This window comes from Lissotriton vulgaris, unplaced genomic scaffold (assembly GCF_964263255.1).
Source record: "Lissotriton vulgaris unplaced genomic scaffold, aLisVul1.2 SCAFFOLD_736, whole genome shotgun sequence".
NCBI lineage: Eukaryota > Metazoa > Chordata > Amphibia > Caudata > Salamandridae > Lissotriton > Lissotriton vulgaris.
In genome coordinates, this window is record NW_028243083.1 from 495,891 (window position 1) to 514,645 (window position 18,755).

The 18,755-nt window shown below is 44.7% G+C and overlaps 1 protein-coding gene across 2 annotated transcripts in view; it reads left to right on the forward strand.

The window, feature by feature from the left end:
- The window catches only part of LOC147668707 (phospholipid-transporting ATPase IC-like), a 515,423-nt gene that overhangs the window by 363,131 nt on the left and 133,537 nt on the right, over positions 1-18,755 (forward strand). For both annotated transcript variants that reach the window (XM_086948491.1, XM_086948490.1), the window contains exon 18: positions 17,575-17,739. In XM_086948491.1, the coding sequence (XP_086804617.1) occupies positions 17,575-17,739 (165 nt within the window). The remainder of the gene's footprint in view (positions 1-17,574; positions 17,740-18,755) is intronic.

Below are 18,755 nucleotides of genomic sequence, written 5' to 3' on the forward strand. Positions count from 1 at the left end.
ATGATCCACTGCTACCAGTATAAGTCTGTTTCCTGAGGCTGTTTTAGGGTCAAGACGACCAACATTATCAGCCCCCACCCTTTTGAAGGGAACCCCAACCACTGGAAGTGGAATTAATGGGGCCTTTGGGTGGTGGCCACCTGTCTTGCCACTGGCTTGACAGGTGGCACAGGAGTTACAAAACTCCTTTACCTTCTGGGACATACCTGTCAAGTAGAAGTGGTTCTCCAACCTACTTTAAGTTTTAGTCTGGACAAAATGCCCAGCTAGGGGGGTGTCATGGGCCAATGTGAGGAGAAACTCTAAACTGCTGAGGCACTATCACTCTTCTAGTGGCACCAGGTGTGGGGTCTCTGACCTCAGTGTAAAGGAGTCCCTCCTCCCAGCAGGTCCTGTGGGAACCACTGATATCTCCCTTTTCCTGATCAGCAGCTTGCTGTCTCAGGGTTTTAAGAGCAGGACAGGTCCTCTGCCCCTGGCATGGATCTTCCCTAGAGGGTTCCCCTGGGCCCAGAGCTCTGCAGTGTAAGGCCCAAGCTCCTGTGGTCAGTTCACTCTGGGCTGACAGCTCTTCTCCCTGAGGGGGGGGGGGGGAGACCTGATCTAGTGTCTGTTTAGAAGCTGGTTTCCTAGTCTTCATGCCCTTTCTCTTGGATGGTTGAGCCATTATCCCAGTCTACAATTATTTTTGTTCACCCTGGGCTCTACACTATGCTCTGATTTTTACACACACCCATTCAGGTATACCCAGCACTGCTGCATGGAGTTTTCTTTAGACTTAAGCCCATGCTGAAGACTCCAGTTCATTGCCTCGTAAACACTGTACAGGAATTGCAGAAGATTCCACCACTCTCTTGTGGTCAGTAATGCCTCCCCATTCTAAGGGTGCCATGGAAAGTACCTCAGCCTGATTGTCAGCATTGAGGACTGTATAATTCTCGCCAGTCAAGTATTGTTCTGAGGACTCTAGTGGTTCACCCACCACTGGCCCCAGTGTCTCTCGGTGCCTCCACCCTCATTCAGTTTATTTGTGACTGTTGTCTGTATCCTTTCAGAGATATGAAATCAGATAGATAGGGCAGCTACATCCACCTCGCCTTCTGAGACTAGAATTTGCGGGTTTCTAACGCGCTAGAATCTACTGCCGAAGGAGTATCTCTGCGCCATAGACCGCTGTGGAACCCGTCCTGGCTTTCCCTGTGAGATGGTCCCTACTGGGTATCTCCAAGGTGAAACCAGGCATCCCCGGCGTTTGTGGGGGGCCGTTGTGGAGATGAGGCAAGCTAATGCCCAGAGTTGCAGAGTGTGATCCCTGGCTAGAGAAGGCACCGAGGTGAGAATTATCAATTCCGCTGACCCTGGTCAACGACCCTGCCACGTCTGGAATTGAACCCTGGTCCCGGGCCGTCCTCTGCTCCTGGGTCTGCCGCCTCTAACCAGTGAGCCACACCACTCCACTCCACTATTTGCCTCAGTAAACTCTATGACCTAGTCGGAGCTCACCTGAGATCCCATCTGGAGACTCGCTATTGCATTTGTTGCAGGAGCATACTAGAGGCAATCTTTCTGTTACAGCTAGGGTCTCAAGTTCGGGGTCCATGAGCTCTACAATCATGACACAAAGCTTTTTTGGGATCCCAGTTCTTAACTTGGAACCCACCCTTAAACAGTGTGAAGTTTTTGGGACCACCCTCCTGAACAGATTTTTGGGGGGCTTTAGAAGACTTTGTTTTTATCTTTTGTTTGATCACCATCATCTTTCCTTTGTAGGGAGGGGGGTCTTTTTGGCCCTTTTCCTTTGGTCACCCACACCGGTGGTAGTTTTGGTCACCCTTATTTTGATCCAGTTATCCGCCTTCTTCCCCATCTCTTGAGGCGAAAGTGGATCTAGGTCTACCAGGTACTGACGTAATTTCTCTTGATAACAATTATTCAACAGATGCTCTTTCAACAATAAAATTGTAAAGCCCCTCATATCCATTGAGGTTCCGTGACAATTGTAAGTGGTGTTTTCGACTCGCACGAATATGGTCGAGTCTGGTATCTACGAACCGCAAATGACGAGTTTAGTAAGTGTGCGCAGTTTCGCTGTGCTAACTTAAACCGTTCGTTTGTTATGTGGGCTTTTCATCTGTACCCACGGGTTCCATCTTAGATACGGCATCCATTTTGTCTCTTGCCCTCAAGTAGTCAGCGAACGGACGCTGTCCGCTTCGCGACCCTGGGACTCCCAAGATATTTGCGGAAGACACATGTTCTTTGTAAGTGTCTTTATGACGGGGGGGTTGCTGCTGTAAGGCAGGTGGCGCCGCTCGAGGCTCATCTTGCCGCACGGGCTTATTGTCTCAAGCCGTGCATCTCATTAGGCACGTCCCTTTGATGCCTGTATCTCGTGTTTCTCGTTACCTCCCCTTTTACACCCTTTCCGATCTCCCTACTGTCTCCGTCTTCCTCTGCACCTGTTTTCGTTCCTATTTCGATCTACTTTACTGCTGATTGGAATTTGCTAATGGTGGGAAGATGGGTTTTTACAGTTGGGAACCGCCAAATGTTTCCGCACTTATGTTCCGGACCTTGTGTGTTTCAAAGTGACCAAAGCGACCCCTCTGGGAGCTAAATGTGGGAACCGGGTTGTAAACTTTTGTGTTCAATGTTATCCTATGGGTAAAAACTGTATAAAAGGAGCGATCCACAGAACCAATTTGAAGCAGTCTCCCCGAACTACACTCGATGTACTTCCTGTGACTTCTGTGTTCCCTGCAGCAAATAAACCTTGAATCTTTGACGCCCAAGGAAGTGTCCCGTGTCTCTGTGACTTGTACGCCGGAGCAGGTTACCCACGAAGGTTTCAGGTGTTGTGCCCTGGCACCGCTGGGTCCAAAAGAACCCAGTCCTTCAGTTGGCGCCCAACGTGGGGCTGCATCAGTGGTACCGGTCCAAGCCCGACGATCGTGAGGAACTTCGTGTGAAATCTCCGAGGGAAGGTGCACCCCGCTTCATCGATCCTGTTGTCGAAATAAGTGGCCCGAAGACTTTTCCCGCGAAGATTCCCGCCTCCTGACGGCTGCGACGGACTGCTGCCCTGACTGTAGACCTGTTTTGGCGCCTGGCGTAGACCTTTGTATAGCGAGACGACTGACGGGCCTTCCTGAGGACGCCATCGATCTTTGAGTTAAGTATTTGTGGGTCGCTCCCAGAGTTCTTGGTTGTTGACACTTTAGCGAGTGTCTTTTTTGTTTACGCTGTGTGAGTGTTTTTGTCGGTGACACTTTGCTAGCGTACTTTGTTGTTGTATTATTTGACGACTGCAGCCGCCAAAAACCGAGGGTTTTGTTCTTTGCTGGGACTTGGTAAATCCCGTTACCCTTGAAGTTTGTGAAACTCGGCTAGTGTGCAAGATGCCTGGTCGCAGTACTTTGTTCAGTTGTTTTAGACCTTGTGGTGCGGATTCCCTGCTGGAGGACTCATGTCCGATACCTCCGGTTGGAACTCCTACTTATGACTTATATAGCAAACATGGGCTAGGCCCGATTACCTTTAACGATTATTGGATAAAATATACAAAGAAAGACGGCGACCTTCGTTGGCCACCTCACGGTAGCTTTGAAGCGTCGATCTTAGATAATTTGGAAATAAAGTTGTTCGAACGTAAATCAAGGCCGGCCATGTTTGATGCCTTTCGGTTGTGGCGCAAAGAAGCCCGACAGAGAGAGATCAGACAAAATAAACGTAGTCAGCGAGATACTGTTACTACCATAGTAAAGAAAGCTGAGCAGTTCCAGCGTGATAAGGAGGATAAGGATAAGGAAGTGTTTGAGAGACTACAGCGTATGACCATAGATAAATGCTATCCCGTTTTGCCTACGGAGTCAGATAATAAGGAAGAGGCAGTTGAGGATCCTTTAATGTCCTATCTTATGAAGTCGCCTCCTCCGTACGTACAGGGTACCGCAGCTCCTGTGGTCCCTGCCGTACCTGTTCTTCCACCTATTGTTCCTCCACCTGTTCCTCAACCTGCACCCGTTCTTCCGCCTGTTCCTGCTCCTTTGTCTGTTTCTATTCCTACTGCTCCTCCGCTTCCACATACTCCTGCTCCCGCTACTGCTCCTGTGTTGTTAACCCCTGTTGTTGCTACTGTTTCTACTCCTTCTCTTGTTAGTCCTGTGTCTTACTCTTCTCCCTCTACCCGTAATCGTAATTCTCCCCTTGCGACAAACTTCTTTCAGTCGCTCGGACCTGTTTTTGGGTCCGCTGGTTCTGATGGTCCTCAGAGACGTAGTCAGCTTCCTGGAAACAGAGAACGTGTTGCGCTATATAATATGGCGATGGGTTGGATGGTAAACCCCCTTAGAAATCCACCCCGTGTTGTCCTCGAAACATTTAGTCAATTCAACATACCAACTCAGAGATATGTGTTTGACGAAATGTGCAAGTTTCTACATGATCAGATAGTGGCCGATGCGCCTGACGAGGTGCTGACCGCCCTGTCTGAACTTCGGCTTCAGTTCGCAACTGGACTGATAGTGGATACTAATGTTCGACGTGCTATTGAGCGGTTGCTATCTCTTCGTCCCGCTCCCATACCTCATGCATTGTTCGTTGAGGATATTGAACAACAAGACGAGTCTGGCCAATATCCTATGCGTGAAGTTCCGCCGGTTTGGATACCAGCTGATCCTAATGCTCAACCTCATCCGATAGTGGCACATTTTGAGAGAGTGTGGATACACCTCCCATGGAAACGATCGGAAGTGCTTCAGGTGAAACAATCTCTGCCCGATCCTCGTAAAAATCCTACTGGGTATTATAAGGAATTATCGCAGCTCGTAGATGCTACGGTAATGAATCTTGCCGATATCGACATGTTGTTTGGCAACGTCGTACCGCAACCGGTATGGGCTAAGATTCGTCACCAAGATCATGCAAATGAATTAGGTGGTGATTGGGCTGCCATTACAGCGGCAGATGCTGGACAAGTGGCTGCTACTAAACCCGATCAATTGATTATTGCTCTTCCTCAGCGAATAATAACATTAATGAAAACGCTTATGCCAGCCATGAGAGTCAATTGGGACAAGTTGTCAGCCTGTAAGCAGAAGAAAGATGAGAGTGTATCAGACTTCTTTACGAGGTTTGAGGAAGCATTCATTGATCATAGTGGACAGGATATGGGTACTGAGGGTGGACAACGGTTGTTTGTGGATAAATTCGTGTCGAACTTGTTGCCCGATTTGAGCAATAAATTAAAGAATTCAGAAAGTGCATGGGCCGTTTCTACCTCAGCTCAGATATTGGCTACGGCACAATATTACGAGAATAGAGAGAAAGAAGAAAATGACCGTGCTGACAAAAAGACGAAAGAACTAAAAACTAAAGTGTTGTTGCAACAAGCGTATCCGCCACGTTCTAATCAGAATGCGCCTCAACAGAATAGATCGCAGTCGCAATCGAATCGATCGCAGCCACGTAATGATTCCTCTTTCCAAAGATCCTCGTTAGGGTACAATCAATGTGCTTATTGTAGACAGGAGGGACATATTAAATTTGATTGTCCTGCTTTAAATGGACGTAATAACGGTAATGCGTCTAAAGGAGGTCGTGGTGGTTCACAGCACGCATCACGTGGTAGAGGTCGTGGTGCTCAGAATGATCGCTCTGACCATTCATCAAATTCTAATAATTGTTTCGATCAACGTGGATCATCGCAAGGACGATCTGCGCAGTACAATGTAGACGATTATTACGTCGATCAGGGAACTGACGACAGTAATTACTAGGACAGCCAAAGACAAGGAGAGGGAGTGGTATCAGTTCCGGTTGATCAGAGAGGGCCTTACGTCGCAGTTGCTACATCGGGCGTCGTTGAGCCTTTTCTGTTGGACACTGGTGCAGCGAAAAGTTCTATCATGCATTCGAAACTCCCTGGCGCACCTTTGTCTGGCTTAATCAATGTTTCCGTTGGATTCTCTGGCGCCCCCGTTAGCAATCCAGTTTCGCGCCCTTTGCCCCTTCAAATTGGGCCACGTGAGCTCGAAGCTCCGTTGATTTTGACTACTGGTTGTGGTGAGAATCTATTGGGTCTGGATTTGCTTAAACGTTTGTATGCGACTTTGTATTGTTCTCCTACGGGTGTAAAGCTTACGTTAGGAGAGAGAGTAGTCTCTCCCATGTATTTGTCCCTCGATAAGCTACCACCGGAATTGAGTTCTCTTCCTGCGTCTTTGTGGGCGACGGGTCCAAATGACGTGGGCCTACTTGATATCTCCCCTTATGTTGTTCAGTTGAAAGCTAATGTGCGATTGCCACGTATTCCCCAGTATCGTATCTCCCTTGATGGTGAACGAGCTTTGTTAGCGATCATCTATGACTTGATCGAGAAAGATGTTATTGAAGAAACTCGGGGAAACGTGTGCAATAGCCCTGTACTGCCCATTCTTAAACGTACTGATCCTACCAAACCGCCTGTTTATCGTTTTGTTATCGATTTACGGGAGGTAAATAAAATTGTGGTTCCTCAATTCCCTGTTGTGCCTGACATCACGGCGCTACTGACTCTGATTCCAGCTACTGCATCATGGTTTTCGGTGATTGATTTGAAAAATGCGTTTTTCAGCATCCCGATTGCCGAAGAGAGCAGGGACCTTTTCGGTTTCTCTCTTGGTGGACGTAGCTTCCGGTTCAAACGCGCTCCTCAGGGCTACTGTGAAAGTCCATCGATTTACAGTCAAGCCTTGAAGGGTCAACTGGATGCGTTTAGGTTGCCGGTTGGTGCGGCTTTAATCCAATACGTCGATGACTTATTGGTGGCTGCCGATACTCAGGACATTTGCAAAATTGCTACGGTGTCGTTGCTGCAACATCTCTGTGAGTTAAATCACAAGGTGTCACCTTCTAAACTCCAATATTGTTGTCAAGAAGTAACCTATCTAGGTCACTTATTGTCAAAGGAGGGAAGGAGACTGACCCCTGAGAGAATTGCAGCGATTGCGCGAATGGCTGTGCCACAAACCCAAAGAGATGTGCGTGCCTTTTTAGGTATCACGTCGTACTGCAGGCAGTGGATTCCTAATTTTTCATTGCTAGCGAAACCATTAGTGGCTCTTACGTGCAAGGATGTTTCAACTCCTTTACCATGGACGGAAGAATGTCAGAAAAGTTTTTCTGAATTACGTGATTCATTGTGTTCGGCTCCTGTGTTAGGTACCCCTGATTACAGTAAGCCGTTTACGCTATATGTTCACGAGAGGGAAGGTTGTGCTTTGAGTGTTTTAACGCAACCTTTTGGTGGTAAGCAACGTCCATGTGCATATTTTTCCTCGACCTTAGACCCAGTAGCTAGAGCATTGCCGAGTTGTTTGAGAGCAACTGCGGCAGCTGCGGTCTCCATCCGACAATCAGCAGGATTGGTCATGGATAATATGCTTACGGTGATGGTTCCGCATGCAGTTGATACTCTGTTGAATCGTACGAAAACTCAGCACTTGACGAGTGCGAGGTTGTCTGGGTACGAATTGACGCTCTTGGCAAGCCATATTCAGATAAAGCGTTGTAATGTCCTAAATCCGGCAACTTTGTTACCAATTAGTGCAGAGTCAGATGAAGTAGCAGAACACGACTGTTACTTGCGGACGGAAGAGGAAACGAAAGGTCGAGTGGACCTTAAAAACACCCCATTGGAAGACCCGGATGGCACTCTGTATGTGGATGGGTCATGTTTTAAGTTGCCGAATGGCGATGTGACTACTGCTTATGCTGTTGTAACATTGAATACTGTTGTTGAGACTGCAAGATTGAATCAGAATTCTGCCCAAGCTGCAGAGCTGATTGCTCTCACTAGAGCATGTGTGTTAGCGAAAGGGAAACGTGTGAATGTGTACACCGATAGCCAGTACGCTTTCGGTGTAGCGCATAGTTTTGGACGATTGTGGCGAGAGCGTGGTTTCTTGACGTCGCATGGCACGAAAATACAGCATGGCCAGCTTGTGCACGATCTTTTGGATGCATTGACTTTGCCTGCACAAGTTGCGATTGTTAAGTGTAGTGCGCATCGTAAAGTGATGGATGATGTTGGTCGTGGAAATGCGTTTGCAGATGAGATTGCTAAGGAGACTGCCCGGAACCTTAGCACTCGAATGTATGTGACGAGTTCGGTCAGGTGGCCTACAGAATCGAGTATGTGTGAAGATACCATAGAGAGCGTGAAAGCAATTCAGAATGGGGCCACCGACACTGAAAAGACGAAGTGGTAAGAAAGTACGGGAAAGTTGGATGCGAATGGTTGTTGGATTGATTTGTCAGATCAGAAAAGATGGATGTTGCCTGATGCGTATGTGCTGGCCGTTGTGACAATGGCACATGGGTTAGCACATATTAGCGCGAAAGGTATTTGCAAGTTGTTGGCTGCTGTGTGGAAGAATGATGGAATTACGAAATGTGCTGAACGTTTGGTGAAGAATTGTATGGTGTGTATAATGTACAATCCTGGCAAAGGAACCCCAACTCCCCCTGGCAGTTTTGCTCCTCCTTCGTATCCCTTTGAGGTGATCCAATTGGACTTCATCCATATGGAGCGATGCAATAACCTGAAATACGTTCTGGTTGTGGTTTGCGCATTCTCCCGATGGATTGAGGCCTATCCCCTCAAAGACAATACTGCTTTGTCTACTGCGAAAATCCTACTGAAGGAATATTTTCCTCGGTATGGAATGCCTAGAGTCGTGTGGTCAGATAACGGAAGTGAGTTTGTTGGAAGTGTGATGAAGAGTGTGTGTAAGGGCCTTGGAATTAATCAGAAATTCCACAGCGCCAATCATCCTCAGTCAGCTGGATTGGTTGAGGGGTACAATGGTACCCTTAAACTAAAGCTAGCGAAGATTCAGGCTACGACTGGACTTTCGTGGCCTGATGCTTTGCCTCTAGCACTACTGTCAACTAGGGCGACTGTACACTCCCGAATAGGGCTTAGTCCCTATGAGATAGTGTTCGGCCGTCCTGCGAATGTGTGGGGGGTTCCTAGGCCAGGAATATTCTCTGATCTTGAGTATCCGATGTTGATTGACTACTTACATGACTTGACTGCTAAACTGAGGTTAATTCACCAACAGGTTTACGACGCCTTGCCGACGCAGACGGAGGGTCCAGGCCACCAGCTCCAGCCCGGGGACTGGGTGGTTACTCGTAACTTCTCACGCAAGAACAATCTGGACCCCCGATTTGTCGGACCTTACCAGGTGCTCCTGGCCACGAGGACTGCCGTTCGTCTTGAGGGGCGGAAAAATTGGGTTCATGCTACCCATTGTAAGCGAGTCCCTATTCCTTTGCCGGCAGACCCGTGGGTAAGGAAAGGCATTGCGTCAACAGAAACAGAAACATTGCCGGCGTTTGTGCCTTTCAGTGACGCACAGCTTGTTGGAGAATCCTCAGCGCAGCAGAAAGCCACTGTTGAACACTTGTCAGCAAAAGACTCAAGACCAGATCAACCAACTGATCAGCAGGACGCTGTCTCTTCAACGGATCCTTTGTTCGACGAGCAGACACGTCCCGGGAAACATCGATATTCTTTGCGATCTCACACTAAGGACAAATAAAATTTTCTTGCTTTGCTGAAATTGATAACTGCAATATCCTCGTTTCCCATGATCAATTTTGAACATTCGTATCATTGAAAATTTTTTTGTGCATATATCAAGCTTCCTTCCTTGTATCTTTTTACTTCCACAGCTGAGAGACATTGTGCTAATATATATACATATTGTGTATTGAAGGCCGTAGGGCCGCGCGCGTACTTCCTTCTGGACAGTAGGTCTTGACGCTAGGTTAAAGACCGTCGGTTCCTAGGAACTCCTGGGGATTGACTATTGCTGCACAGAACGGAGTGCGTCAAGAAACGTTGCGGACGGTCATAGGGAATGGCATTTTCAAAGCTGAGTGATTTGGAAGGAGCTCAGGCATACAGATTCAAGCTGCAGCAACTCAGTCGTACCAAATGTTTCATATGTCAATTGTTTGTGTTGTTTTTGACTGCTTCTGCATTATTGGCGGGTGGGGTGTATTACACTATGTCTTACTTCTCACTTGCTACCCCTACTCCTACTCCTTACCCTAACCTTACTTCTACTGCTTCTCCCCATTCCTTTCACATGTTACCGGAACACGAGCAGGCTAGACGTGTAGAATTCCGCAACAATTCCTTTATTCAGCTCCTCCATCAGCATCAGTTAGTGGTTAACACTACTAATTGTTGGGTGTGTGGGTTGATGCCACATACTGCGGGTAAGGGAATTCCATATCTGGTGTTACCGTATAGTTCCCAAGGGTCAGCTCGAGCATTCCAAACAATGTTTCGAAGCACACTGGGTTTCCACCCCATTCAAGAACAACGTTCCCCCAACTCTGGTCCTACCTCGTATCAGAGGCTGCTATCGATGGCAATAGAGGATATGGAAGATGAGATCCATGATCCTTTTCTTATCCCTAAAGAGGAGGTACAAGCCTATAGGGTCCTAAGTAGAGGGGAATATAGTATGTTCACTAATGAAAAGCAGCTTAAAAGCTCGCCTCCAATATGGGTCGTACCCCACACTGGTAATCTTTGTCTTGTGGGTCGTGGTTCGCAAGCCCTACCTGGAGCAAGTGCTTGCACTGAAAGTTACGTTCTGCCAATGTTCTCGTCCCCTGTGTTTCTGGCTGCCAAGGGTACATACTTTATCTGTTATGATCGTGCATACACATGGTTGCCCGCAGACTTTATGGGCTCATGTTTTATTGCAAATCTGTTGCCTCCGACGTTCACTGTAGATGCCGATTACCATAAGACTAGAGTTGTACGAGGCGTAATTAGCGAAGAGGACACTGCCGGTCAAGAGGCAGGAGACTTTTTCAAGGGTTTCCTCCCGTTTTGGGGACCTATGGTTAATAGTAGGAACCTGAGACAGTTGACTCGAGTGGTAGAATCGACAGCTAATATTACTGCCAGTGCCCTTGGTAATATCACCACAGAACTTCAGGCGGAGAGACTTATGACGTTACAAAACCGTATGGTTTTAGATGTCGTCTTAGCAGATCGCGGTGGGGTATGTAAGGTGATCCATTCGAGCTGCTGCATTTTCATCCCAGATAATGCTCCTACTGTCTATCAAGCCATCTCGAAGTTGCATAAGATCTCCGAATCCATACACGTGGATGTAGGGGATTGGACGCTACTTGGATGGTTTTGGGGCCTGATATCGACTTGGGGTTGGAAGATTCTGATGATCATCGGAGTTGTGGTAGTGTTCCTGTTCACGTGTTGCCTTTGTGTGCAGTGTGGTCCTGCCTTATGTGGCCTCTGTGCTACAACGTGTATGAGACAACCATCTGTTACCAAGGGGACTCGATTGGACAGAGCTATGCTACAACGACATCTTGATGGTCTGATGAATATCGAATATGATTCCGACTAGTGCTTGCCTACATGAGGGCAAAAGGAGCGTCTGAGGTTCCGTGACAATTGTAAGTGGTGTTTTCGACTCGCACGAATATGGTCGAGTCTGGTATCTACGAACCGCAAATGACGAGTTTAGTAAGTGTGCGCAGTTTCGCTGTGCTAACTTAAACCGTTCGTTTGTTATGTGGGCTTTTCATCTGTACCCACGGGTTCCATCTTAGATACGGCATCCATTTTGTCTCTTGCCCTCAAGTAGTCAGCGAACGGACGCTGTCCGCTTCGCGACCCTGGGACTCCCAAGATATTTGCGGAAGACACATGTTCTTTGTAAGTGTCTTTATGACGGGGGGGTTGCTGCTGTAAGGCAGGTGGCGCCGCTCGAGGCTCATCTTGCCGCACGGGCTTATTGTCTCAAGCCGTGCATCTCATTAGGCACGTCCCTTTGATGCCTGTATCTCGTGTTTCTCGTTACCTCCCCTTTTACACCCTTTCCGATCTCCCTACTGTCTCCGTCTTCCTCTGCACCTGTTTTCGTTCCTATTTCGATCTACTTTACTGCTGATTGGAATTTGCTAATGGTGGGAAGATGGGTTTTTACAGTTGGGAACCGCCAAATGTTTCCGCACTTATGTTCCGGACCTTGTGTGTTTCAAAGTGACCAAAGCGACCCCTCTGGGAGCTAAATGTGGGAACCGGGTTGTAAACTTTTGTGTTCAATGTTATCCTATGGGTAAAAACTGTATAAAAGGAGCGATCCACAGAACCAATTTGAAGCAGTCTCCCCGAACTACACTCGATGTACTTCCTGTGACTTCTGTGTTCCCTGCAGCAAATAAACCTTGAATCTTTGACGCCCAAGGAAGTGTCCCGTGTCTCTGTGACTTGTACGCCGGAGCAGGTTACCCACGAAGGTTTCAGGTGTTGTGCCCTGGCACCGCTGGGTCCAAAAGAACCCAGTCCTTCACCATGCACATTGTTAGCTTTCAACCAACCACCTAGTGTCTTTACTGAGAAGTCTACAAAATCTACCCAGGTCTGACTCTGGGTTTTTCAAGTCTCCCTGAACCTGTAGTCTTCCGTGATGAGTCCAAAGCCCTCAATCAGGGTATCGTTTATGAGGTCATAAGATCCACCATCCTGCTTCATTCAGTGTCCTGAGCCTATCCATACGCTTCCCAGAAAACCGCTCTCAGAGAGAGAACCCCAGTACTTGTTGCTGGGTTTCCTCAGTTGACAAACCCTCTCAAAGCCTGTAAACCATTTTGCTATATCATCACCTCCTTCTGAATATTTTGGGAAAATCTTTCTGTATTCTTCATTCCTTCTCTGCCTTTCTTTTTTCTGTCTCAGTCTGACGATGTAATTGAAGTCCAGGTCCCCAAAAATGAGTGCAAGTGCCCATCACGTACACAAAATGGGCAAGGCTGTTATTAAACAATATATCAGTCTATTGTAACTAACAGCCATTATACAGTATGATTCATTCATAACATGAACACAACCACATTCAATATGCACAGAACATTTTGACTCCAATCAGTGACAAGCAAAGAGCCGCAAAGAGGACACCCACATTCAAAATTCGACATCTACCATACAAATATTAGAAATAAGCTATTTGAAATAAATAGAAGGGTTGTTTTCTATGTTAATAGTTGCAGTATTTGTTGTAGTTGTAACGGTTTATGAATTTTGGAGCAAGGACCATCAATTAATTTGATATGTTATATCACTTGACTTGGATGACCATTCCTTTTGTGTATACATCAATAAACCATTCATGTTTTCTGCAATTTATGAATGCTATAGTTTAATGAAGTATTAAATAGGCACTTAACTGATGGTGAACTTACCGCTTACTATGCATTCACACAAAACAAGCACTGGTGTTGGTTGCAATGACAGTTCTGTTCCTTTATAGGTCAGTCTATTAGAAACTTGAAACATATGAGCTTTAAACCTTTATCTGAGCGACCAACAACTGTACAGACAGCTGAATTTTACCCGTTAAAACAGAAACTTGTCCTCATACTTGGCATTAAGCATGTTTAGACCCAATGACCTAAAAATAGGGAACATATTTGTATACTGTATGCATAGATTGCTATAGAAAACATAAACCTAAAACACTAGCAAAACCAACTCCTAAAATGCCCTTCTATAGATGAGCTTACTCAAATCACTATTTCCATGGACGCAAATGCAACATGTGGGAACAATAAAATGGTTTCTGACCCTAGTTTTTGTTGATAGCTTTAATAATGTGTTGACCAATACCAAAATGTAACCAGACAAAATGCAACAAACTTAATTCAACGTGAGTAACTGAAATGTTTAACGTATGTTGTATCTACAGCACAGTAATGTCTATATAAAACACTGAAGTGCATAAGACGCAGCAAAAATAATAAAGTTGGGTCATAAGATAAAACACAAACTTGTCTGTATAAATTTCTCCAACAATCCGAACGGTGGAGCAAAGGAGCAGTTAATTTTTTCATATGATCTTTATGCATTGTCATGCTCAAGTTTTACTGAGTTATTCTACCAACAGCGTGTGAAATCTCGACTCTGTATACTACTGAAGATGTAGGTGAGCTTATGTTTTTGCTCCCAATACTAGCCATGTACCAGTGTTTCCTATTTTTATAAGCATGTGGTCTGGTTTTGTGCAGGCCCAAAAGTCTATTGTGGAATGTTCTTACCACTAAAGCAAAAATCAAGAGAGAATCAAACTTCCGTAGTCCTGTATTTGTAAAGAGCGAACCACTCGCCCCTATGGGTCTCAAGGCGCTGGGGGCTGTCGTGGAAATCAAGTGAGCTGTTGTCCAGAGTCACATGGTGCTGAGCTGCAGCCGGAGATCGAACCGTGAGCACTGTGCTCCGAAGTCAGCTGCCTTGGCCGCTGCACCAACGATCCAGTCTCCCCAATTTGACATTAAAAACTATTAAAGATAAATTTAGGGAAACTAAAGAATAAGGTCCTATGGCTTGATCAAATGGTTTGTGCTTAAGTGAAAGAACATTAACCAGGGATGTTTTCTACTTTTTCCTATGTTTATTAATATTTATAAAAACCAAACAGTAAATGAAGCCCTCATTCAGAATTGATAACCAAGAGGGTACGTGAGAAGTAGATCTATAAAGCATACAATCTTGCATTATAAAGATTTACGTATCCCTGTTGACACAACAAAAATATTCCCATGTCTGTGCCTGATGTTGAGGGTCCTTTTTCATGCTTGAGAATAATGTAGGGTTCATAAACCAGATAGTAAGGTGAGCTGTAATGGGATCCATAATGATAGCATTTATATTTGGTGTTAGAAAGTTTATCGAATAAGACATTAAGACTAGAGTTGTACAGCTGCTGAGGGATTTCTTAACATCATCAAAAGTATCTCCACTCCTTCTTACAGGGTTTTCAGTGGGTGTTTCTGAACACACTACAGTCACTGAAAAGTATTCTTTTGTATGCACCTGCTCTTGAAAGAGCTGCTTATTCCTGCTAGGGCAGCAGGTTTTGATCCACAGCATCCTATGGTGCTGACGGTAATAGCATGGCTAATGACATCAAGCTAGACCCCAGCCAGTGTGGACTCTATCTCATGCATTGAATGAGCTCCAGATATTGAGTGGCCAGATGACCCTGGAGCTCAACTTGCTCCTGTAGTTTGTCCATAAGTATGTATGAGAACAATAGCAGGACAGCAATAGAATGTTACTTTTATATTCTAAATACCTCGATTATTGATCTTATTTTTAGAAGAAAGGTTATTTTACTGTTTTTCTAAAACTTAAAAATATTTGAAAAAACAAGGAAAAGGTAAGTGATGAAGGCATTTTTTATTTTCACCATTCACCAAATCTGATGTAGGTTGGGGCGCAGTTATAAGTTGACTGTATGTTATTGGCATCCTTGAGCATTGTGTAAATTGAGAATCTTTCTGCAATAAATAGTGACATTTGAAGATTGGCCCACTGTGTTCAGGGTTGGTGGACCTGAGATAGAGGTAATGGTACCATGCATAGTGCTTTCTGATCTTGCTGAAAAAATATTAAGGTTTGTCATAAAAAAGCACCAAAGGAATTCACATAGAACAAAGTCATTATGAGGAAACTAGAACATCATTTTTTGTGATTAATTCAATTTGATTTCTGAAAAGTCTGGAAACTAGATATCAAAGAGTGCTACATATGACTGTACGGAGTTATTGGAACTTACTGTTGGCTTCAACTTAGGTTGTTTCGTTTAGAATCCCTGGTAAATATTGGTTTACATTTTGGACTCTTGGTACACTTTTTAGGGCATGATTTATTGTGCAGCTGTCTGCAAAAGGTACTATTATTAATGCTTTAAAATGTAGATCGGGCCTTGGACCAGTGGAATATATCTCTCCTCGTGATGTTGGCCGTTTGTCCTTTTGCCTCCATGGAGGACTGCTTTACATCTACAAAGTAGACTGAATCATCACACTAACTTCTTTACATCATAGATAAACTGTGTAAAAAAAGCAGTGGTTGTTTGTGGGGATTTTCCTAAACAGTCTTTTTTTTATTTTTTTTTATTAATGTTTTTGCAGAACTAAACATGCAACTCAGACCTATTTGCCAGTGCTTGTTTTTCATGTGATAACAGGCAAAGTGGTGAGTGGGTTTCAGGAATTGTCACCCAAGTGCAAGCATGCTTTGTACCCAAAGATGTTTCTCAATGTAACTTTAATTGGTAACCATCTTCTAGCACGTTACTGCCACTTTATGCATCTAGGGTAGAGGAGAGACTTTACAGGTTAGATTCTAAGAGGACACTTGGTTACTAAATGTCCGAGGTATCAAAGTACAGAAATGACACATTATTTGCTTTTTTGTGAATGGGTTTGCAAAGGCAAATAAACAATAAAACAATATCGTGGTGGATTGTCACTTGTGTTAATGAATGCTGTTAGGCTGCCATAAAGACTACCTGAGAAGGGCAGAAGACTGCAAAAGCTTTCATAAGGGTTGTGTCTTTTTAAAAGAGTTGTAAAGAGCTATTTGGTCTTCTCAGCATTAATGGCTGGACACTGAAACTATACTGGAGGCTTGTTTGGGAATTTGATATTTTTGTATTTACCGTACTCTTGCTTAGGCTTTGCTTGAGAGGTCTTTAAAAGATTAGTGTGCAAGTGAAATGCTATGCATCAGAAGCAAATATTGGGTACCTTTCAGAGCACTGGTTCTGCTAATAATCTCTTTACTCTGCAGAGTTCTTCTATGGCTGGTCATATTTTAAACGGTGGGATAAGACTAGGTCTATGTCACAATGTTTGTGTTGTGTGAAGTTGCAGAGTTTTTTATGTTAAATTCTCTTGAACTTTTTCAAATAAAGTACTTGCAAAAAAAAACCTTCATGTGGAAATTTTGCTGAAGAAGGAATCTAACTCTCCGAAACTCCTATTTTTGTCAGACAACTTTGGTGTAGATTTTTTTATATATTAATTTCTGCCTACAGACAACGTTTTTACCACTTCACAAATTTCACAAAAATGTGAAGCAGAGCAAGTTATTAAAACTTTGCATACAAAATTATTGTTTTGCAGTGAAGTAGTGTGGCTCACTGGTTAGAGGCAGCAGACCCGAGAGCAGAGGACGGCCCGGGACCAGGGTTCGATTCCCGGCGCGGCAGGTTTCTGGACCAGGGTCAGCGGACTCGATAATTCTCTCGCCTCGGTGCCCACTCTGATCAGCGATCACACTCGGCAACTCTGGGCATTAGCTTGCCTCATCTTCACTAACGGCCCCACCAGACCGCCGGGGATGCCTGGTCTCACCCTGGAGATACCCATTAAGGGACCATCTCTCAGGGAAGCCAGGAAGGGTTTCGCAGCGGTCGAAGCGCCTTGGGACCCTACGGGTAAGTAGGGCGCTATATAAATGCCAATAAATTTACATTTACATGCTGTCATCTTCTCCTGCTGTCCTGGGTAGTTCAAAAATGGATGGCAAACAGTATACATCAGTCAAAGTTACAAAAGGTTCACAACTAATATTTCTTTTAAAGTGTTTACCTGGTGAAATGTGTTTTATTATCATTTTTGCATGATGAATACCAATTTAAAATTTCCATTGTTTCTTAAACATGACTGAATTTTATTGATTTTGGCTTTAAGGGTTTTGCAAGTGACACATTACGTACGTTATGCCTTTGCTACAAAGATATCAGCGAGGAGGAGTTTGAAAAATGGGATGTGAAGTATCAGGCAGCGTCAGTGGTATCAGTAAACCGAGATCATGCTCTGGATCAGGTTTATGAAGAAATTGAAAAGGATCTCATTGTAAGTCATTTCCTTTCATATGTTTCTGTACTTTGTAAAGTGTAAGCTATAGAACAGTTTATCCATGTTACACAATTGTATCTTAAGAGTTGTGGTCTTAAGTTTGAGATATTGAATGTTTGTTCAAATGGTTGCTCTGCAGTCTTGGTGCACTTTTATCTGTTATTGTTTGTAAATTACATTTTTTATGTAAACCTGATACTGACTCCTGTGTTGAGAGAACCCAAAAGTTGGGGTACTGCTGTGCCTTTTTTTTTTAGATTAAATCTATGCTGGTTGTCAAAGGGCCAGTGTTGGCTCAGGGCACATGCTTTTGTTACAGCTTTTCACATCCTCAAGTATCACAAATTAGCACCTGTAATTATCCGCACTATCTCTAGTCATACTTTTTTTAAATTCATCTTAGATTTAGGCATGTATGTCTACCTAGTGGATGGTGCTGGTGCACCAAGATCTGAAACGGATAACTAGACCTAAACGTGTTACGAAAAGGAGCAAATATTGTTTCTTAATGTACAGGATCAGGAAGAACGGGGAGAGGTCATGTTTTCTTCGAGTACCTCCCAGGACTACAGTAAAAATGGTGGAGGTAATTTAGTTACTAAATGTTTTAGAATTTTTCAAGAAAATGATTGACTTTAACTGCAGATAGTGTCTAATTTTCCCAGGCATCCTTAGTTTTCCCTTACACTACTCCAGGAAGACACCAAATTACTTGCACTGTACTTATTCATTTGCAAGTACTGGAGGGTTCATGTGTATGAAAGTAGGATCTGCTTTCATGGTCGCACTCACTTTTTGCTAGTGTCATTCTGTTTTTCTGACTAGTCTGACTGGGTTCCTGCTAATCGGGACCCAAGCCTCTGTGTTTCCTCCCTAAATTAGACCACTGTGAGTATTTGGGTACCCCCCAAATTGGCTACAGGTGTACCCTTGTAAGAACCTAGTATATGGTACTAAGGTACCCAGGGCATAGGTACCTCAGGGTCCCCCATGGGCTGAAGCATATATTATGC